At 41.5% G+C, this 23,330-nt stretch overlaps 1 protein-coding gene across 3 annotated transcripts in view; it reads right to left on the bottom strand.

The window, feature by feature from the left end:
* The window catches only part of ABCG2 (ATP binding cassette subfamily G member 2 (JR blood group)), a 130,248-nt gene extending 106,918 nt beyond the window's left edge, over positions 1 to 23,330 (bottom strand). Inside the window, exons 1-2 of one of the 3 annotated variants that reach the window (XM_065907166.1) lie at positions 23,065 to 23,082; positions 10,790 to 11,183 (exon numbers count right to left, since the gene is read on the bottom strand). Coding sequence is in view for 1 of the 3 variants with exons in the window: in XM_065907163.1 (XP_065763235.1) it covers positions 23,065 to 23,129 (65 nt within the window). In the remaining 2 variants the exon portion in view is untranslated. Of the gene's footprint in view, positions 1 to 10,789; positions 11,341 to 23,064 lie in introns of those variants that run through there. The other 2 variants (XM_065907163.1, XM_065907165.1) reach the window with 2 other exon arrangements.

Raw genomic sequence — 23,330 nt, 5'->3', positions numbered from 1 at the left:
AGTCCTCCTCTATTCCTGGTTTGATAAGAGTCCTTAATCAAGAATCCATATTGCATTTCAGCAATTTTTTTTAATCATCTTTTGATATGATCACGTATTTTTTTCCCCCTTTGGCCTGTCAATGTGACAGATTACAAAAATTCAGTTCAAAGGTTGAACCAGCCCTGCATACCTGAAATGGAGGCCATATTATGTACAATTTTGGATGAATAAACCCAAGAGAATGCACTTTTCATGGTAAACACCCTCTTCCAAGAACATAAGAGATGACTCTACACATGGAAATCACCAGACCGTCAATACCGAAATCAGACTGATTATATTCTTTGCAGTCAAAGATGGAGAACCTCTATACAGTGAGCAAAAACAAAACCAAGAGCCGACTGTGGCTCAGATAGTGAATTACGTATTGCAAAATTAAGACTTAAATTGAAGAAAGTAGGGAAAAACCACTAGGCCATTCAGGTATGACGTAAATCAAAGCCCTTATGATTATACACTGGAGATGATGAATAGATTCAAGGGATTAGATCTGGTAGAGAGAGGGCCTGAAGAACTATGGACAGAATTTGTGACATTGTACAGGAGGCAGTGATCAAGATCATCCCCAAGAAAAAGAAATGCAAAAAAGGCAAAATGGTTGCCTGAGGAGGCCTTACAAATAGCTGTGAAAAGAAGCAAAAGGAAAAGGAGAAAAGGAAAGATATTCCCATTTGAATGCAGAGTTCCAAAGAAAAGCAAGGAGAGATAAGAAAGCCTTCCTCAGGGATCAATGCAAAGAAATCGAGGAAAGCAATAGAATGGGAAATACTAGAGATCTCTTCAGGAAAATCAGAGATACCAAGGGAACATTTCACGCAAAGATGGGCACAATAAAGGACAGAAATGGTATGGACCTAACAGAACCAGAAGATATTAAGAAGAGGTGGCAAAAATACATAGAAGGAACTGTATAAACAAGATCTTCATGACCCAGATAATCATGATGGTGTGATCACTCACCTAGAGTCAGACATCCTGAAATGTGAAGTCAAGTGGGCTTTAGGAAGCATCACTACGAACAAAGCTAGTGAAGGTAATGAAATTCCAGTTGAGCTATTTCAAATCCTAAAAGATGATGCTGTGAAAGTGCTCCCCTAAATATGCCAGAAAATTTGGAAAACTCAGCAGTGGCCACAGGACTGGAAAAGGTCAGTTTTCATTCCAATCCCAAAGAAAGGCAATGCCAAAGAATGCTCAAACTACCGCACAATTGCACTCATCTCACATGCTAGCTCAGTAATGCTCAAAATTCTCCAAGCCAGGTTTCAATAGTATGTGAACTGTGAACTTCCAGATGTTCAAGCTGGACTTAGAAAAGGCAGAGGAACCAAAGATCAAATTGCCAGCATCTGTTGGCTCATAGAAAAAGCAAGAGAGTTCCAGAAAAATATCTACTTCTCCTTTATTGGCTATTCTAAAGCCTTTGACTGTGAGGATCACAACAAATTGTGGAATATTCTTAAAGAGATGGGAATACCAGGCCACCCAACCTGCCTCCTGAGAAATCTCTATGCAGGTCAGGAAGCAACAGTTAGAACTGGACATGGAACAACAGACTGGTTCCAAGTTGGGAAAGGTGTACATCAAGGCTGTATATTGTCACCCTGCTTATTTAACTTATATGCAGAGTACATCATGAGAAACACTGGACTGGATGAAGCACAAGATGGAATCAAGATTGTCGGGCGATATATCAATAACCTCAGATATGCAGAGGACACCACCCTTATGGCAGAAAGTGAAGAAGAACTAAAGAGTCTCTTGATGAAAGTGAAAGAGGAGAGTGAAAAAGGTTCGCTTAAAGTTCAACATTCAAAAAACTAAATTCATGGCTCCAGTTCCGTCACTTCATGGCAGATAGGTGAAACAATATACTTTATTTGGCGGGGGGCGGGGGGGGGGTCGAAAATCATTGCAGATGGTGACTGCAGCCATGAAACTAAAAGACACTTACTCCTTGGACCGAAAGTTATGACCAACCTAGACAGCATATTAAAAAGCAGACACATTACTTTGCCAACAAAGATCTGTCTAGTCACAGCTTTGGTTTTTCCAGTAGTCATATATGGAGGTGAGAACTGGACTATAAAGAAAGCTGAGCACCAACGAATTGATGCTTTTGAACTGTGGTGTTAGAGAAAACTCTTGAGAGTCCCTTGGACTGCACGGAGATCCAACCAGTCCATCCTAAAGGAGATCAGTCCTGAATATTCATTGGAAGGACTGATGCTGAAAAGACTGAAAAGAAAAAAAAACCTCCAATATTTTGATCACCTGATGTGAAGAACTGGCTCATTAAAAAAGACCCTGATGCTGGAAAAGATTGAAGGTAGGAGGAAAGGGGGACAACAGAGGATGAGATGGTTGGATGGCATCACTGACTCAATGGACATGAGTTTGAGTAAACTCCAGGAGTTGGTGATGGACAGGGAGGCCTGGCGTGCTGCCGTCCATGGGGTCACAAAGAGTCGGACACCACTGAGCAACTGAATTGAACTGAACTGAATACAAGGTAAGAATCCTACAAAACTACCCCAGTTCACCAGTTGCAAGTCCCAGGTTTCCAGCCACAAATCAGGTGTTCCCACGATCCCTCCTCAAGTGCAATAATTTGCTAGAATAACTCACAGAAATTGGGAAAATGGTTTACTTACTGGTTTACTATAAAGGATACAACTAAGGAACGGCCAAATAGAAGAGATCCATAGGGCCAAGATGGAAGAAGCAGCATAGAGTTTCATGCAGTCTCTGGCTGCACCCCCACCTCTCAGCACCTTGATGTGTACACCAACCTTGAAACTCTCTGAACTCTCTCTTAAATTAGGGGGTTTTAGGGAAGTTCTGTTACGTAGGCATGATCGATTAAATCAATGGTCAATAGTTACTGATTAACCCAACTTTCAGCATTCTATCCTCCTGGAGGCTGAGACTGAAAGTTCAACCCTCTAATCCCATGGTTGGTTTCTCAGGCAACTTCCCCCGTCCTCAAATTCTATGGTGGCTGGCTAGTAGAAGCTGATGGTATGTTTTCAAGAGCGACATAAGAAATACAGTAAGAAATACGTATTTGGTCTTTGCCCTTGGTTCTCAACACAGCTTCTAAAACTCTTTACTTTTTTAAGTTTTTGGCTACACTGCATGGTGCATGGGATCTTAATTCCCTGATCAGTGTCCTCTGCATTCGAAGTGTTGAGTCTTAACCACTGGCCCGCCACCAGGGAAGTCCCCTAAAACTCTTGTAATTTATTGAGTGATAAGACTCACAGGAGCATCTTTTGTTATTCACCACAATCTCCTTTCAACCATACTTTGAGTTTATGCTAGTAAGAGGACTCTTTTAATTTTCTACTTAAGTGACATGATGGATACTGACTAAACTTATTGTGATAATCACTTCTTGATGTAGGTAAACCAAATCATTATGCTATATACTTAAAACTTATACAGTGCTAAGTTATATCAATTATATCTCAATAAAACTAGAAGGAAAAAAAGAGCCATTTTCAAAACCTATTTTTTTCACATCCTCAGCATGTGAGTCATGTTCAAAAGAATAAGTAACACAAGTATATAAATAATTAATATATAGTCTAGAAGATAAGAGATATGCAGGAAAGAACTGTGAGAATTTAGAGAACACTTTAGACCACTTTCAAATGACTGAGACGATTTTGGATAAAATAATTCTCTTACTTAAGGGTATAATCAAACTAAGATCATACTAAGGAGAAAAATAGGATAGGCACTAAAGATAATTAGGGAAGTAGGATACAGCAGAAAGCCTTTTTTGATCTTCGCTTCAAGATAAAAGCAAGTTTGTTCACTTTTCTTTCTAATCTGTTCATGTGTCATAAGCATTTGTAGTGATTTTAGGAATGAGATCCTTTAGTGTAGAGCTAGCTCATAATTAAATTGGTCATGCTCATATTGTACAGGGCTTATGTCCCAGTTTGCATAGGAAAAGTCCCTGTTTTCAAATATGGCAGACTGCAAAGGAGATCCAAACAGTCCATCCTAAAGGAGATCAGTCCTGGGTGTTCATTGGAAGGACTGATGCTGAAGCTGAAACTCCAGTACTTTGGCCACCTCATTCGAAGAGTTGACTCATTGGAAAAGACCCTGATGCTGGGAGGGATTGGGGGCAGGAGGAGAAGGGGACGACAGAGAATGAGATGGCTGGATGGCATCACCGACTTGATGGGCATGAGTTTGAGTAAACTCCAGGAGTTGGTGATAGACAGGGAGGCCTGGCATGCTGCGATTCATGGGGTCGCAAAGAGTCAGACACGACTGAGCGACTGAACTGAACTGAACTGAACTGAATTATTAATTGCACTCCTTCTTTAATGAATATTCATTGGAAGGACTGATACTGAAACTTCCATTAAAGGTCACTTAATGTGAAGAGCTGACTTTATTAAAAAAGACCCTGATACTGGTAAAGACTGAAGACAAAAGCAGAAGGTGGCCACAGAGGTTGAGATATCAGCATCACCAACTCAATGGACATGAGTTCGAGCAAACTCCAGAAGATAGGGAAGGTTGGAGGAGCCTGCCCTACTGCAGTCCATAGGGTCACAAAGAGTCGGACTTAGCAACAGAACAACAACAAAAAGCTTTAGACAGGGTATTCCCAGGTGACTCAGTGGTGAAGAATCTGCTTGCCAATGCAGGAGACCCAGGAGGTGCAGGTTCTATCCCTGGATCGAGAAGATCCCCTGGAGTAGGAAATGGCAGCCCACTCCAGTATTCTTGCCTGGAGAATCCCCATGGATAGGAGACTGGCATGCTATAATATAGTTCATGGGGTTGCAAAGTGTCTGACACGAATGAGCAACAGAGCATGCACGCAGCTTTAGATGAAGGAAAAAAGTGATCTTTTGCTAGACTCTGGTGCCCTCTTGTGATTAAAGCATAAAAAGTCATTACAGAAGTAAAAGTGCTTTCCATGACATTATGATGGAGAATTTCACATTCTGATCTTGCTTATTTTGAGAGAAGAAACCACTGCAAAATGTCAACATCCCAGAGTGGATCATCTACTCATTTCTCCCAAATCTCAGCTTTGAGTTTCATGTCACCAGACTTTATCACTGGCTACTTTCCATGACTGCTGCTATCTTTGGACTCTGTGACCCCTTTTCCCATTTATCAGTAACTGAGACACTATGACACTAAGATCATGGCATCCAGTCCCATCACTTCATGGGAAATAGATGGGGAAACAGTGGAAACAGTGGCTGACTTTATGCTTCTGGGCTCCAAAATCACTGCAGATGGTGATGCAGCCATGAAATTAAAAGACACTTACACTTTGGAAGGAAAGTTATGACCAACCTAGATAGCATATTAAAAAGCAGAGACATTACTTTCCCAACAAAGGTTGTCTAGTCAAGGCTATGGTTTTTCCAGTGGTCATGTACGGATGTAAGAGTTGGACTCTAAAGAAAGCTGAGCGCCAAAGAATTGATGATTTTGAACTGTGGTGTTGGAGAAGACTTTTGAGAGTCCCTTGGACTGCAAGGAGATCCAACCAGTCCATCCTAAAGGAGATCAGTCCTGGGTGTTCATTGGATGGACTGATGTTGAAGCTGAAACTCCAATACTTTGGCCACCTGATGCAAAGAGCTGACTCATTTGCAAAGACCCCGAAGCTGGGAAAGATTGAGGGCAGGAGGAGAAGGGGATGACAGAGGATGAGATGGTTGGATGCCATCACCAACTCGATGGACATGGGTTTGGGTGAACTCTGGGAGTTGGTGATGGACAGGGAGGCCTGGCGTGCCGTGGTTCATGGGGTCGCAAAGACTCGGACACGACTGAGTGACTGAACTGAACTGAACTGAGACACTATTGCTGTCTCAACAGTACTTCTGTCTTACCTCTCAGTGAATCAGTATACACATGGGTGATTTTTCCAGTATGCTGATCTCTGCCTACCTTGAACTTCTCTAGAGACACTAGAGACATTTGTTTACTCTTCTCCGAGAACGTTAATGGTATTCATGTAGTTGGTCTAGAAATATGTATTGAACACCTACTATATTTCAGGCACAGGCTTCCCAGTTGGCTCAGTGGTAACAATTTGCCTGCCAATGCAGGAGACATGGGTTTGATCCCTAGTCAGAAAGATCCCCTGGAGAAGGAATTGGTAATCCACTCCAGTACTCTTGCCTGCAAAATCCCATGGACAGAGAAGCCTGGCAGGCTATAGTCCATGGAATCACGAAAGAGTCAGATACGACTTAGCCATTAGACACCAACAACGACATGTTTCAGGCACACTCTTAGATACTGAGGATAGAACAGTGAACGAAACAGAACCCTGGTCTTGGAAGAAGACAGATAATAAACAGTAACTCGATCTATATAGTATAGTATGTTAGAGGTGAGAAGTCCTGGAGAGAGGCACATGGTAAACAAAGCGGTATTCTAGAAGGCAAAAGAAGGTTTTGCAATTTTCAATAGAGCAGAGGAAAGCATTTGGGCAAAGGAAATGGAGGCAGGAGTATGTCTAGCATGTGAGAGAAGCACCTCGGCAGCCAGTGTGGATGGAGGAATTATTCCTCTCAGTGGTCCCCACAGCCACACATTCTGGCTCTCTACTCTACTGGCTGCTGGCTTAAGGCATATACCCCATGCTGTGGGTTTCCCTGCTGGCCCCGCCAGTAAAGAATCTGCCTGCAATGTGGAAGAACTGGGTTTGATCCCTAGGTTGGGAAGATCTCTGGAGAGGGGAATGTCTACCCACTCCAGTATTCTTGCCTGGAAAATCCCGTGAACAGAGGAGCCCAGTGGGCTACAGTCCACGGGGTCACCCAGAGTCAGATACAACTTAGCAACTGAACAACAGCAGCAGCCACTTAGGGAAGTGAAAATATTATTTGCTCACACCTTCTTCTATGCTGCCATGGCTACTGTATATGGACCCATTGATGGGATACCTGGAGAAGGAGGCTTCCTGACATTTACTAATATATCCTCTTGATCATCTGATTTTCTTTGACAGCTCCTACCACTGGGGCTTCCCAGGTGGCGCTAGTGGGAAAGAACCTGCCTGCCAATGCAAGAGACGTAAGAGGTGAGGGTTTGATCCCTGGGTCAGGAAGATCTGCTGGAGAAGGAAATGGTAACCCACTCCAGTATTCTTGTCTGGGAAATCCCACTGACAGAGGATCGTGGCGGGCTACAGTTTATGGGGTCACAGAGAGTCGGACACTCAGGCATATATCCAGACAAAACTATAATCCAAAAAGAAACATGCGCCCCTAGCAGCACTATTCACAATAGCCAAGACATGGGAGCAACCTAAATGTCCAGATGAAGACATAAAGTAGATGTGGTACATATATGCCATGGACTACTACTCAACCATAAAAAAGAATGAAATAATGCCATTTGCAGCTACGCAGATGAACCTAGCAATTATTATACTAAGTGAAATAAGTCAGAAAGAGAAAGACAAATACCATATGATATCACATATGTGGAATCTAAACCATAAATAAGCTATTTTAAGATACTGACTGAGGCTATGCCTGCAGTCTAAAAGCAAGGTCTCTGGATGGTAGCATTAAAATCACCTGGCAGCTATTAGGCATGTGAGTTCTTAGGCCTGGTCCTTGACCTACTGAATCAGATCTCTCAAGTTAGGACCCAGAAATCTGAGTTTTAGCAAACACCCCAGGTAATTTTCAGTCAAAATGAAGTTTAGAGGCTCTCCTCTAAAATGTTTACCCCTGGGGACTAAAGGTTTTAATGGACACAAAGGTTGTGACAAACACACTAAAAATTTTGACAAAACAAGTAGAAACGGGATTCTTTTTAATGCCTAAAGGTTTCTGCCGGGGTCCAGCCCCAGCGGGTCCAGGAACACCCAAGGGATGAGTGGCATCGGCGGAAAGAAGTGCACAGACTCTGGTTGCAAAGCAAGAGCTCTCTCTGTTTATTTTTTAACAGCTCAGATTATATAGAATTGTTTTTCTTGCCTCCCCCTCACCATCACCCCATGTTACATCAGATGTTGGTTTCATACTTCCGTCAACATCTCCCCTCATGTCTTTTCCAATGACTTCATCTGGAGCAATCTCGATTACAGGGTTTTTTCCTTGAATGACCCGTACATAGTTTTCTTGCCTCAATGGCCTAATATTTTAATAGTGAAATAATGGCAGTGAGGCTGGTTAATATAAATTTTCTATTGAAATCCTATGCAACACATTTCCTAACTCTACAAAAATACCAGTAATATTCTATGTTTATTAAGGGAATGGAAACAGTGGACAAATAGCAGCACTGAAATAGCAACAATGAAAACCCTCTTGACCAAACAGCAAGTAAACTGAAGCAGTACATCTACTTCTGAATCTAAATGCCTCCACTCTTTTCTAATCTAGAACATTATAATCTTCTAAGCAAGACGCCAAACTATGCCTGTGACCTTTTCCTTATTTCTGCCCATAGCCATGCCCTCAGCTTGGGCTATTCCGGGGAGGCCTGATTATTACATATTACATTTCCAAGATTTAGTAGAAAGCACAGTAACAGTAAGACAGAAAGAGAAAGGGGACAAACTGGGTCCCCGGGGTGGCCCTGAGGGGAAGAGCTGCCTTGCAGGCTCCTCTCTCGTCCCGTGACCTTGTCACGGATTGGGTGCATCCCGGAGGCTCCCGACAGGTTTCAAATTTTGACAAGGAAAGCAAATGAACTCTAGTAGAGGACAACAAGGGCTGTCATAGGTCTTGAGAGGATGCTTGGGAAGATGAAAAAATGTACACGATAAACCTGAACTTAGAGCAAACAAGCGAGTTTAATTTCAATACACCCACTAACCAGCTGTGTGCCTTCTCACAAATTGCTTAACAGGGGCTTCACTTTCCTCCATGACAGGTAAAAACAAAAATCCCCTTGACATGACACATCCCCATGATAGTTGTGAAAAATCAAGCAAGGTAAAGTATGTGACAATGCTTTGTATGGAAGGATAGTGTGGTGATCATTTCATTTTCTGCAGTATCTCTTTACCAAAGAGTATAGGCATTTTCCCTCTACTCAGGGAATGGACAGGACTTTTGAGTCACCTACAATGACTTAAGAGAACGCTACTTTCTTTAGTGAAGGTTGGAGGAGATACACAGCCAGAATGAAAGGTTGCTCTGGGCTTGGAAAGACAGGGAAGTGACCTCACCGGAGAGAATGGGGCTAAAGTGCTGACAGATGCTGGTAGGAATATATGTCTCTGAACTCTGAATACATGTTATAGGTTATATGTCTCTGAATTCATTTGTAGCTTTACAATTTCTCCCCCCAATAAAAGTTCATGAAAACCTAGCTTAGGCTGATGTTCAACCCCATGTACTTCTTACTGCCTACCAAGTGGTTTGCCATTACATGGCCTGTTTACCATAGCTACTGTTCTGACTGGTGAGTGTTTGTGCCATATAGGTTGTTAAACTTTAATGTAACACCTCTGTTATACTCCATAACAGAAAAGAAAGTTATTTGAAGCTTATTTCAAACAGAAGCAATTCCCCTCTGTCTGAGATGGTTTAAATGGATTCATCCTGGGCCTCACCAGGTCTGTTCATGCCACTGACCTTTGATTCCACTGACTATCCTTGACTCGATGACAAATAGTTTCAGCATGTACTTTAAAACAACACAATTTTTAATTTGCCTATTCTATCTTAAGCACATTTCTCTACCTGAGGAAGACACAAGCTACCACTCTAGAAAAACTCCCATGCATGTGGAAAAAAAGAATCCTATTTTCAGGCTGGGGTTTCTTTTATTCATTTTGCAAACTTGACTTCTGTGGCCATCACCTTCCTTTCTTTCCCTGTTTTTATCCCATTACTGTTTTCTACCCTCAGCAAGACACACTTCCTATTATTTATTTTATTCCCTCTTGGCTTGGCACTTTTGGATTAAAAGCAACTTTCAGATAAATATATACCATTTAGGGCAAGGAGCTATTCAATTTAAAGAGGAACACTCTCACAAGATGATAAAACATATCAATTATATTCCTTACTCAAACTGACTTTAAATCATATCATAGATTCATATGCCTCACAACCTTAACCTCCAAATGTGGGGAGGAAGACATCAGTTATTTTTCTAGATGCATAATTTTCAATCAAAGTTGAAATATTCAAGTGACCACTAGTTATCCCAGTTAAGGCATGATATGAATACTATTCTCCAAACTGCAAAAATATTTCTGGCTCTGCTCAAAGTGGTCCATGCAATCTAAGGAGCAGACCAACATTCTCTCTCACTTAGGGTGACATGGCTTACCATATTTAGGAACTATTTAACACAACCCCCAAAACTCTGAGCTAGTCCATCAAAGCAAGTCAATCTGGGTACTGACAGTGTCTGATTTTCCTTCCAGGCGCTCTACACAAATCATGTGCTCAGCCAAACACCTTTATTCTGCCAACATCTCCCAACCCCTTGCCCCACAAAGCAATAAACCTAGACGGTTTTAAGTTGTTATTACTCTCTTTCATGGACCAGCAGCACTGAGGTCATCTGGGCACTTCTCAGAAAAGCAGAATCTCAAGCCACCCTAGATCCACTGAATTCTGCTGCTTTTAAACAAGATCTCCAGGTTCATATGCACATTCAAGTTTGAGAAGTACCATTTTAAAATGACACACTCGTTAAAGCACATACCGAAAAAGAATGACGTTTTCTCCACTCAGTACGAACATTTGAAAAAAAACAAAAACAGAAAACTCACCTTAGTTATGATCTGTGATGTTGAAAGGAAAGCAACCCGAACCTTGGTAGAGAGGCAGTGGGAATACAGAGAAGATTTTGACTCTCGTCGACTTTCTCATAGAAACTTCAAGCAAGAGCCACATCTATTAAAAGTCCAGGAGCTTTCCTTCCTGCCAGCTCTCAAGGCACAAGAGAAAGTATCAGATAGGAACCTTATCAGCTCCCTGCAACTACCAGAAAGATGGAGGCTTTCCAAATAAGCTAGTCTTGGGAAAATGTCCAGTTCTCATATCTCCTTGAACTCCTTTTTCTCCACTGTTAGCTGATTATTAACCACAGTTCCTTCTCCATCACTGGGATTCAAACTGACAACCTAATGGTTCTAACAAGCCTGGGATCCTTTTTTGGTGTTCCTGGCAAGGAGATGGGAAAAGGAAAAATTCACGTGTCAGAGATATCCTTCTTTTTGTGCAATAGAATCCCGACGACAGTATCTCCGACACTAACGGCAACTTTAATAAGGACTAAAGCGATCTGAGCAAATAGTTTTCCTCTGTGTAAACTTCCTGTCTTCTGCTAGGTCTGACATAATGGGGTCTCCTTTTACAAGCTCTGTCTTCTAGCAAGAGTGCAAGCAGGAAGATAACATTAATTTGGAAAGGAAATGAAAGGAATCAAGCACAGACAGTGTTAGGTTTCATTGCAAAAGCCCACTAGGGATTTGAAGACAGGAGTTTTATTTGGAACATGCCATCCTTCTAATGTTCTCTTTCCTAACCCAGAAGTATAATAGGAAGTTAAGGCTGTATTAAATAGGCATTTCATATTCTGAAAACATGAAGCATGTCAAGTGACAAAATATGACATCTACTAAGAGCTTCTGGCTCCATTCTTTACGAGCCGTGACAAGTTTGTTTTTTTTTAATCCAAGCCTTCTCAATATAAACTGGCGGTAACAATAATGCATTCCTTAGAGTTGACATAACAATATTAAGAGATACTTGAAATGCTGATTACTAAATCAGCCTTGCCAAAAGTCTTCTTTGGAATCAAGTCCTAATTTTCCTCTCTATGGTGCATACCTAAGCACAGGTCAGGCAGTCAATAAATGTTTATTGAAATGAAATTAAAGTTTAAGAAATCTGGATGTTGTTAAGAAATTCTATTTCTTTTTTATCATTTTTACTGTGGCTAAATACATATAAAATAAAAGGTGCCATTTTAGCCATTTTTAAGCATTTGATATAGTGGCATTAATTACATTGTCAGTGTTGTATAACTATCACCACTATCCATTTTGTAAACTTTGTTATCAACCCAAATAGAAACTCTAATCATCAAGAAATAACTCCTCCAGGGTTTTTCTTTAATATGAGGATCACTTTTTAATGAGGGGATCCCTCTTCCCTCATGATAGTAGTTACACTTTAAGTTCCCCTCAATAGAAAATACGAAACACCAAGAATAACACGGATAGCTCTTTTAAATTATTTGCATTTTAGTCATACAAAACGAATCTTCACACATGTGAAATATGTGTGAGATTACTCTTTATTCAAGCTAGGAAAAAGGTTTAGAACAAACCTTGGAATAAAATTTCTGTCATATATGGATATATTTGAACTTTTATCTGTGTTCTCCCTTTTAAATAAGGCTAATTATTTCCTGTTGAAGGTAGAGGAGAGGAACTAGCATTTACTGACACCCACTACATACCAGAGAGGATTCAACTCTCATCCTATTCTTTATCATAAACATAAACGTGCAAAATTATTTATATGATATTACCACGATTCTGTGTGGTAATTTTTTAGTCATTGCACAGTTGACCCTTTTGCTGTGATGTAAGCATAGGCTTCCTTGGTGGTTCAGATGGTAAAGAGATGGTAAAGAATCTGCCTGCAATGTGAAAGACCTGGGTTCAATCCCTCGGTCAAGAAGATCTCCTGGAGAAGGGAATGGCAACCCATTCCCTGGAGAATTCCCTGGACAAGGAGCCTGGTGGGCTACAGCCCATGGTTTTGCAAAGAGTTGGACACAACTGAGCACTTAACACTTTCACACTTTTCCTAAGCAGAGGTACCTGTATCCTGCATGTGTGTATTAAGCTAACAAGTGGAATTGTCTGTATATAAGCAAAGTCTGGGGGTAAAAAACAGACCAGTGCAACATGATAAACTTAAAAGAAATGCCAACACATCCATAGAGATGAAAGAAATTTTATCCCAAGATTTGTTCTGAATCAATTAAAACTTACTTGGTAAATATAATTTTAAGGATAATGAAAACATATGTTAAAACTAAATAACCATGATTCTAGAGATCAGTTCAATATCATGAGAATGAATGTAAGATATGGTCCTGTCCTTCAGGCGCTGACATCAAGGTTGGGTAGTCAAGATTTACACAACATGAGCTAACAACAGAGTTGGCCAAATATCACACTGGTGCAGGCTGCACATAAGTAGTTGGTAAAAAGAGTGCCCAGAAAAGAAGGTGCAGATTGTGGATAATGGATCCTCACTCCCTACTGATAAAGGCCCATGGTCGACTAAGTTAAGGTGATTGAGTGAACTCATAGCAAGTTGAAGTGTCAAACTGTTAGTCGCTCAGTTGTATCTGACTCTAGCGACCCCATGGACTGTAACTTGCCAGGCTCCTCTGTCCATGGGATATCCTAGGCAAGGATACTGGAGTGGGTTGCCACTCCCTTCTCCAGGGAATCTTCCCGACCCAGGGATTGAACCTGGGTCTCCCGCATTGCAGGTGGATTCTTTACCACCTCAGCCACCAGTGAGGCAGAGCTCAGAATAATGGGCTCAAACTCTCCTAATTGTCATTTATTCCAGAACAATAAACATTACATAAGTCCTTGCTGAAGAAGTAAATGAAGCCTTTGTTTCCATTAAGGTAAGTCTAAATGATTCTAATTTAGGAAACACTGCTTTTCTGACAGAAGGTAACACAAATTTAATTTTTAAGTTTCCTCCCGTGTTTCATGCAACACATAATTTTATGTTATTAAATGTAATATTAAGACAGTAGTAATTCAACGTGAAAAGGAAAGAAGGAATGAGGAAAATTAGAACTTAAATATTCCAGAATTTTTGCTGGGAAAATGCCATGGACAGAGGAGCCTGGTGGGCTACAGACCATGGGGTCACAAAGAGTCAGACATGACCAAGCGACTGAGCGCGCGCGCGCGCACACACACACACACACACACACACACACACACACACACACTTACCAATAAAGGTATGGTTAAAAAAAATGTAGCATATGTGTACAATAGAATATTATGTAATAGTTAAAAAAGAATGAAATAGAAATGTGTGTACTATCATGACAAAGAAAGGTCTCCAAGACATGTCAATTATAAAACACAAGTTGCTAATTAATACAAGTCATATTGATCTTGGAGGAAGAGCAGTAAGTGGTTCTGAAGAGAGATCTTAATTCCGTGCCCAAGAACTGAACCTGGGTAACCTGGATGAAAACTAGGAATCCTAGCCACTAGACTGCCAGGGGCTAGAGGTCAGAAGCAAAATGGCCCTTTGCTTTTCCCTGATTTGAAAGCAAGAATGTTTCAAGAAGGCAAAAGCTGTAAAAACACATACAAAGATTATTATTAGAGATACAACACAATGTATGGGAAAGCACACTGAAAAAAATGTTTGTTAATTTATGTAAAAAGCAGGGCAGAGATACACATCCAGAGAGAAAGGGCATGGGCATCCTCTCTCACGAGGAGTGCAGTAAATCAGAAACTAGGCAGAGATACACACCCGGAGAGGAGTACAGGCAACCCGAGTGAGGAGGAGCACAGTAAGAAGGTGATTTAAATCTCTTACATAGGGCAGTCCTTCCTGTCCAAGATATTTGACCAAACATCTTGTTTCTTTCTTCACATCTGATTCGTCCTAGGACCCTCTCCAAGAAGGTCCTTGGGGAGCACAATATTTTTCTAAGATAGACCCCACTGCAGAGGCTATGGATGCATGTCCACACTTATGGGGTGGGGACCCCTCGCTTTTTAGACCCCCAAGAAGCCTTCCTGTGCATGTGTAGACAGGGGTGTCTTCCTTGACCTCAGGAGTGGGCAGCTATCTCTTTACTTTAGCAGAGCTCTGCTTTTGTCCTTGGAGTGTCTGGGTGAGAACAAAGCTTGAATTTTACTCTGCTTGACAAACACCTGATGTCTGGCCCTGTGTGTGTGCTCAATTGGTTGTGGTTTGTGGCTAACTCTTCGTCACCTCATGGACTATAGCCTGCCAGACTCCTCTTTCCATGGGCTTTCCTAGGCAAGAATACTGGGATGGGTTGCCATTTCCTTCTCCAGGAGATCTTCCTGACCCAGGGATTGAACCCACGTGTCCTGCATCTCCTGCATTGCAGGCGGGTTCGTTACCACTGCACCACCTGGGAAACTGCGTCCCGCCCAGAGGTCCACTGTCTCCTATCTCCCCAGTGAATATAAGTTCACTGGGCTTCCCTGCTGGCTCAGCTGGTAAAGAATCCACCTGCAATGCGGGAGACCTGGGTTCAGTACCTGGGATCGGAAGATCCCCTGGAGAAGGGAATGGCTACCCACTCCAGTATTCTGGCCTGGAGAATTCCATGGACTCTATATAGTCCATGGGGTCGCAAAGAGTCAGACATGACTGAGTGACCTTGTTTTTATGTTAAAATGCACATATGTAGACAGAGACACACATACATATCCTCACGAAACAAAATTGTGTATTTCTATTTGTACCCATCTATGCATGTAATCACGGAGAAAATCCTTTAGAAAGATATGACCCCAAACGGCAGCAATATCTGGGAAGTATAGGATTAGGAAGTGGAGACACTCTTTTGAACAGATCTCTATTATTTAAATACTTCCCACCATGTATTCATCTATTTTCCTATTTCTCTTAGGAGTAAAAGTCAAGCACCTTTACAATATGTATCTTCCACCCCTACTCTGACCTCACATTCCCCTTTACTAATTGCAATATAGTGAGACATATCTACCTGTTATAGCTCAAATATACACACACTGACCCACTTCCTGGCCAATGCCCTAGCTGCTCTGGGCAGTCCTTCCCCTATTCATCTATTTAGCTCATTCTTTCACTTCCTTCAAGTTTTTCCTCAAATGGTAACTTCTCATGAGGCCTACCCTGACAAACGAAAAATTGCAATTCCTCCTACTAGCATTCTTGATCTGCCATATCTTATTTTTGTTAATAGCACTTATTACCGTCTAACATATTATGGAATTTCCTTACTTATTATACCTATATTTCTGATTCCATTAGAATATAAGCTCTATGAGGCTATGAATTTTTATTTGCTTTGTTCATTGATAGAGCCTTAGTCCCTAGGATTGTACCTAGTATACCAGTAGGAACTTGATAAAATATATTAATCAATTCACAAATTGTCACAAAAATATATTTGTATATTTTCTAAATCAAAGATATCCATCAATCCACAAACAAAAAGTCAGAACAAAATGTTTAAGGACTCACTAGGTTCTGTGAAATAAGATTTGAACACCTTTGGTTTAAAATTATTGAATAAGATAAAATACATGGGAAGGCAGCTTTTTGAATGGAATCCCTTCTATTGACTTGGGCACACTATCTAACAATGCATATTATCTTGTCCCAGATCACCTATTTTCCAAGCAACTGGGGATAAACTAATCATTCCTAGGAACTTCTGTGAAATCCCCAGCTATTTCTTTACAAAGGCAAAGAACCAGTGATGATCCCTTATTTCTTATAAAGGAAGCATTGTGTCCAAGTGAAGAGTTGTAGCAAAAATCCTATCTAATTCTTGGAGGCCTCCTTTATCTTTCAAAAATATGTATATCCCTTAAATGAACATAGAGTTTAATTCCCAATTTTGTTTGAGTAGATATTGAACAGTTTGGAATAGGGAAAGTGAGAAAGGTTTCAAACAGCCAGCTTCACCCTCTAACTCAAAGAACAATGAAGTCCTTCAGCTAGAGAAGATTTTTTTTTAATCAGAATCCATGGCATGGAGTAGTGAGGAAGCTAATCCAAATTATCGAGGTGGGGAGGTTGAGAAGATGGTCCCCAGGCAAATATTTTGCCAGTCTTGTTTTTTCCTTGACTTTAAGCATTCCTCAGTGCTCTGAGAGGCTATAAAAGACAGCAGTGCTTAGGTCAGTTACTTGAAAATGGTGGAAGGACCTTTGATATTATGCCAAACTTGTTTCGTTTTCCAACCTGTGTTGGTTTATGATGGAGTCTTCAGAATTCTCCAGAATGCATCCATGAAAATTTATGATGATCCATTCCTTTGTTCCAGGGTATGGAAAAGTTGCTCCAAATTTTCTTTAAGGTTTAGAAGCAAACTCGAGACAGTATTGTTTATAAAGAGTCAAAAATCCTATGCTGCATACTTTTATTATCAAGACTCTCAATGACTATGTACAAGTACCTCAGAACTCATAGTTTGTGTTTCTCACTTTGCCAGTTATAAGCTCCTCCAGAGTTAAAGGCCATGTCTTAGGCTTTTGTAGTTCCATAGTATGGTGCTATTCACATGGTAATCATTTAACCAAGACTTATAATCATAATTATAAACCATATAACATAAACAGAGGCTATGAACATTACTTAAAATCACTTTTGTGACAGAACTTTGAAACACCAAATCTGCTTCCATGGTGCTTTTAAAATTTTAAATTTTAAAAGTCAAACACCACAGCAGAAAAGCAGTAATCCTGACAGATTTTTCTTGTAAACTCTTCATACATGTTACTTATGTACTGAACTGGCAGCACAGAAGCTCTAGGAGAGAAAAAGGAAACTCAAATCAAAGCAATCATTTTTACTGTACCAACCAACCCCACCTCTCTTTATTGCCTCCCATGTTTGTATGGTTGTTAATAAATATTTAGAGTTTAAGAAATCTAGGTACAATAGTTTATGACTGGTGCCTTGATCATCTCTATAAAGAGACTCTCTCAAGAGGGAAGCACTGCCTGATGACTCAAAAACTGAAGATTTAGACAACAAATTCAGCAAATTTTATATATTTACATAATTACACATGTGTATGTTTGTATATATCTATGAAATAGAGAAGGCAAGGGAAAGTGTCATAAAGGAAGAATATATTTAAAGAGTAATAAAAATCAGAATCAATCACTGTGCCCCACGAGAGAGGAATGTGACAAACTGTAGTATATGAACAATAGTCCTAAAAATTAATAATAAGTTTACAGTCTAAACTGATCATGGCATATGGGAGGGAAAATGTTTGCTCTGCCCTCTTAGGTTTAGTCCCTGCAGACCTCTGAATTATGCTGACAAAAGACAAAAGAGAAAAAAAGGGCTTGTTCATAGGGAAGTAGCTAGTAGCTAACTGGTTAAAGATAGAAGCTTATGTACCTAACTTAGTAGGAGAAGGAGGGAAATGCAGAAAAAGCTTCTATGGAAAGAACAAGTAAGTTTCTGTAGGAAAGACAAATGGATTTTTAGGAGAATAAACTGGAGATAAAGTTTGATATAATATTTGTTTGTGAAATGCAAGTGGTTTTTTCTGTCTTCATGGCCATGAAACTCCCAGAGAGATTTACAGTATATTTACTTTTATCTCTCTCCTAGGAATAAGCCCATCCTGAAGAGGGAATTTATAACAGCCTCATTTCTCAGAAGTTTCTGTTTTTTAATCAGATAAGGGAAATGCTGAGAAGGCTTCTTTCTGCATCTGTTGATTCTTAATTGCATTCAGCTCAAATGAATCCTCATGCCAAAGGGCCATATTCGGGAAGGACATATCCTGACCCTTTCAGTATATAATTATATTAAGTGAAGAAAATCAGAGCTAAATTAGCATGAACATATTCACTGATCTTCAAATATAAAAAAAGTATACATAAACATGGCAGAGATGAGAAATTAGTTTGGGGAAAAGAAAATAGTGTTTTAATAGTCATTATTAACTTTCTTATTCTATGAGTTTACTGAAGTTCATAGCCATCAGTCATTTTTTAAGTGAGTGATAAAAACTATGAGAATGTTAAGAAGAAATGGGCACTTTCCTGGCCATCTGGAGGTTAAGACCCCGTGATTCCACTGCATAGGGAGAGGAATGCATCCTTGGTAAGGGAACTAACATTCCTCATATGGCCAAAGGAAAAAAAAAAAAGAAGAATTTGATTAGGGAGAGAGATAGTAAAAAAAAGAAAAAAAAGCAGAAAGGTAGTGAGAGGGAAAAAATCACAGAAGCGGATGGAGAAAAAACAGAGATGTTTCCTGCCACAGTGAAAGGCAAAATGACACCTAGAGAAATAGGAAATAGTGGCAGAAAATGGGATACAAATTACTTCGTAGGTTGTGTTTTAACTATTTAATGTCTCTCAACAACCCAAGTGGTATAATCATCCCCATTTTACAAATGACAAAACTCGTCTGTTAAATAACTGGGCCAAATAACTTGCTCAGTTTTCCAGGTAAGAAGGCCAGGTTTTAGGCAACTCCAGATTGGGCCATTTTGCTTTGACCCCTCTTAAACAGACAAGCCAACATTTCAGAAGATAAGTTTCCATCATCCTCTGAAATAGTAACAGCTGATTTAGCAACTTAACATAGATCTTTGTGACATCTAAAAGAGTTTTTTGCCTCTACTTTGATAAGTTTATTTTCAAAGTAAATATTTATTTTTTCCCCAGATTCTAAAGCTTTCCATCTTTGGAGAAATGACAGTGCCCTCCCCTTTCATCTACACCCCTCTGGTAGAGCACATTTATTCATTTCTCCCTTCATTCAGCAAGCTGAGTGCCCACTGTGGCAGGATGGTGACAGGTGCTGTGTGTGTGCATGACTGAGTAAAATCACCTAGGCCGTGTCCTCAAAAACCGCACAGTGACCTATGGGGTATATGTTCAGTCACTTCAGTCGTGTCTGACTCTTTTGTGACCATATGGACTGTAGCCCACCAGGATCCTCTGTCCATGGGATTCTCCAGGCAAGAATACTGGAGTGGCATGGGTTGCTATGCCCTCCTCCAGGGGATCTTCCCAACCCAGGGATCGAACCCCCTCTCTTGTGTCTCCTGCATTGCAGGAGGATTCTTTACCTGCTGAGTCGCTGGGGAAGCCCCATGGGGTATAGCTTGGAACAATTTCTGGATTAACACCTAATAAACTGCATGACCTTGAAAATAAGAGGTTTTACTATTAGAAAACCCAATTCTACTATTCTCTGACTTTCTAAATTGAAACCTTGAGGCAGGGATTCTCTTCAATGAACTTGGTTTTGGGCTTTGGCAGTAGACAAGCTTCTCACTATGTTTTGTTGCTGTTCAGTCACTAAGTCGTGTCTTACTCTGTGACCCATAACTGCAGGACTCCAGGCTTCCCTGTCCTTCATTATCTCCTGGAGTTTGCTCAAACTCATGTCCATTGAGTCAGTGATGCCAACCAGCCATCTTATCCTCTGCCACTCCCTTCTCCTCTTAACCTCATCAAAGTGATGCCTCTGCTTTTGAATATGCTGTCTAGATTTGCCATAGCTTTTCTTCCAAGGAGCAAGTGTCTTTTAATTTCGTGACTGGAGTCATTGTCTGCAGTGATTTTGGAGCCCAAGAAAATAAAATCTGTCACTGTTTCCACTTTTTCCCCATGGATCTGCCATGAAGTGATGGAACCGGATTCCATGATCTTTGTTTGTTTGCTAGTTTTTGATCTTAGTTTTCTAAATGTTGAGTTTTAAGCCAGCTTTTTCACTTTCTTCTTTCATCCTCATCAAGGGGCTCTTTAGTTCCTAAGTTTAGCATCAGGGAAATATCACAGTGTAAAGATGTTCTTGGCAGGACCCACAAAAACCCATAGACTTGGACGTTCTTACATTATCATTGTTTCTTACTTCAAGTACCACTGTCATACTTTCTCAGCTGTGCCATCCTAGCTTGCTAGAACTGACTGAATAAGATCTTCATACAATGGTGCTGGGCCCACCTGCCCACTTTGGTTGTAATTTTAGAAATTTGAAGGCTTCATGTCTCTTAGTAATGCAGTGCATTTTTATTCTTTCCATGATTCATCATTTTGGAAGGGTGTACACCCAAGCTCTAAGATAAGGTTCAGGAATGAGATAACTTCTCCATTTTAAGTATGTCATTCATGCATTCCACACCTTACCAAATGCCTACTGTGCTGTGAGGATTATTTAGGAAAGAGACCTAGCCCCTATCCTCAAAGAATTCAGCCTAATGATGAAGAAAGGGAAAAAAACAAAGAGTTCTGATATAGGGTAATAGGTATTAGAATAGAAGTATTGGATGGCATAGGACTAAATGGAAGGGACATTTAGACTGAAGGAATGGCAGAATAAAACATCGCATGGGAAATGACATCTGAGCTTGACGTTTACCTGGGAAAGAAGTGGGGTTGTGTTACAGGGAGAGAGAAAAACGTGCACAGGCTGGGATAAAGTTTAAGAAGGAAAGTTAGAAAAAATGACAAGGGAGTGGTAGCAGGGAATAGACCAGGAAGGAAGGGCTTTTTTTTTTTAATTCAGTGCTAAAGTGTTTTCAATTATCTGGGAGGTGAGATTGAAAGGATGCAAACAGGAGTGTGTGGTGATCAGCATGTGGAGGATGGACAGAGGAAGCCTGACACATTTTCTGATTATTCTATTCCTCCTGGCTTTCAATGAACAACTGCAGCATTTTCTGTTCCTTCTAAAAAGTTTTTCCACATAATTTTTTATATATAAGTACTTATTAACCTTACCTGACTTCTGTTGTGGAAAAAATTTGCAATAATAAGGCTGTGTTTTAATCTCTAGCTGCACCCTCAGGCAGTAACTTTTTGTATTTTGTTATCTGCAGGAGTTTAGGCCTGTACAGAAGTCCTATCAAACTAGACTCTACTAGGGTGGATGCGGGCTTTCCAGGTGGTGCAGTGGTAAAGAATCCACCTGCCAATGCAGAGAGCTGCAGGAGATGAGGGTTCTATCCCTAGGTTGGAAGGGATCCCCTGGAGAAGGAAATGGCAACCCAAATGGCAACCCATTCCAGTATTCTTGCCTGGAAAATTCCATGGACAGAGAAGCCTGACAATCCACGGGGTGATAAAGAGTCAGAGGCGACTGAGGACACACACACACACACACACACACACGGTGGAGGCAGCCATGGATAGAGAAGCCTGACAATCCACGGGGTGATAAAGAGTCAGGGGCGACTGAGGACACACACACACACACACACACACACACACACACACACACACACGGTGGAGGCAGCCATGGATAGAGAAGCCTGACAATCCACGGGGTGATAAAGAGTCAGGGGCGACTGAGGACACACACACACACACACACACACACACACACGGTGGAGGCAGCCATGAACAGAGAAGCCTGACAATCCACGGGGTGATAAAGAGTCAGAGGCGACTGAGGACACACACACACACACACACACACACACACACACACACACACACACACGGTGGAGGCAGCCATGGACAGAGAAGCCTGACAATCCACGGGGTGATAAAGAGTCAGAGGCGACTGAGGACACACACACACACACACACACACACACACACACACACACACGGTGGAGGCTGCTGTTCCCTCCATTTGTCACACACACACACACACACACACACACACACACACACACACGGTGGAGGCAGCCATGGACAGAGAAGCCTGACAATCCACGGGGTGATAAAGAGTCAGAGGCGACTGAGGACACACACACACACACACACACACACACACACACACACACACACGGTGGAGGCAGCCATGGACAGAGAAGCCTGACAATCCACGGGGTGATAAAGAGTCAGAGGCGACTGAGGACACACACACACACACACACACACACACGGTGGAGGCTGCTGTTCCCTCCATTTGTCTGTCGCTCTCTGGGGAAGTATCTCCTCTCTCCAAAGTCAAAAGTGTGTGTACTATCTAGAAATGGCCATGCCAGCTGACACAATCTCTCAAAACCACTCCCATTATACAGCTAGAGAGCTGATCCTTCCTCTAGTCCAGACTTCGGTCGCTGACTAGCTAGGGAATGGCTCTCTTCAGGATCCTGCCATCCAAACAGCAAACATGTGTCAGTTGAAACACAGATAGCCCCTCAGGCCCACCGTTTAAGCAAGAGCGAGGAACAGGGCGGTTCCTGGGGGTGAGGATTTGCCTGAGGTTTTAAACCTCAGACGAGTCCCTCCATCTCTTCAGTATTATCTGCAAAGAGTTAATGCATAGCAGTTGCTGCGTTGGGCTGTCCAGAACATACCTCCAGGACCGCGGAACTACACTATCTCCCTGGTTGCGGGGACACCGCCCGGGGATAACTCTCATCCCGCTCTCCTCTCCAGCTCTCTTCGCGGGCAGAAGAGCGCCTCTCCGCCGCCAACAGGCTCATCCTCTTCCCAAACAGTCGGGCCCCGGGCAGTCGCTGGAGGATGCCGGGGTGAGGAGGCCAGTCCCGCCAAGCCCACCGGGGGCGCTCAAAGGAGGCCGGCAGGAGGCGGGGCCAGCGAGCGCCTCCGCGCGCGATTC

Source organism: Muntiacus reevesi, chromosome 16 (genome assembly GCF_963930625.1).
Source record: "Muntiacus reevesi chromosome 16, mMunRee1.1, whole genome shotgun sequence".
Classification (NCBI taxonomy): domain Eukaryota; kingdom Metazoa; phylum Chordata; class Mammalia; order Artiodactyla; family Cervidae; genus Muntiacus; species Muntiacus reevesi.
The sequence above is the reverse complement of the archived record's forward strand: the minus strand, read 5'-3'. Positions and strand labels throughout refer to the sequence as shown.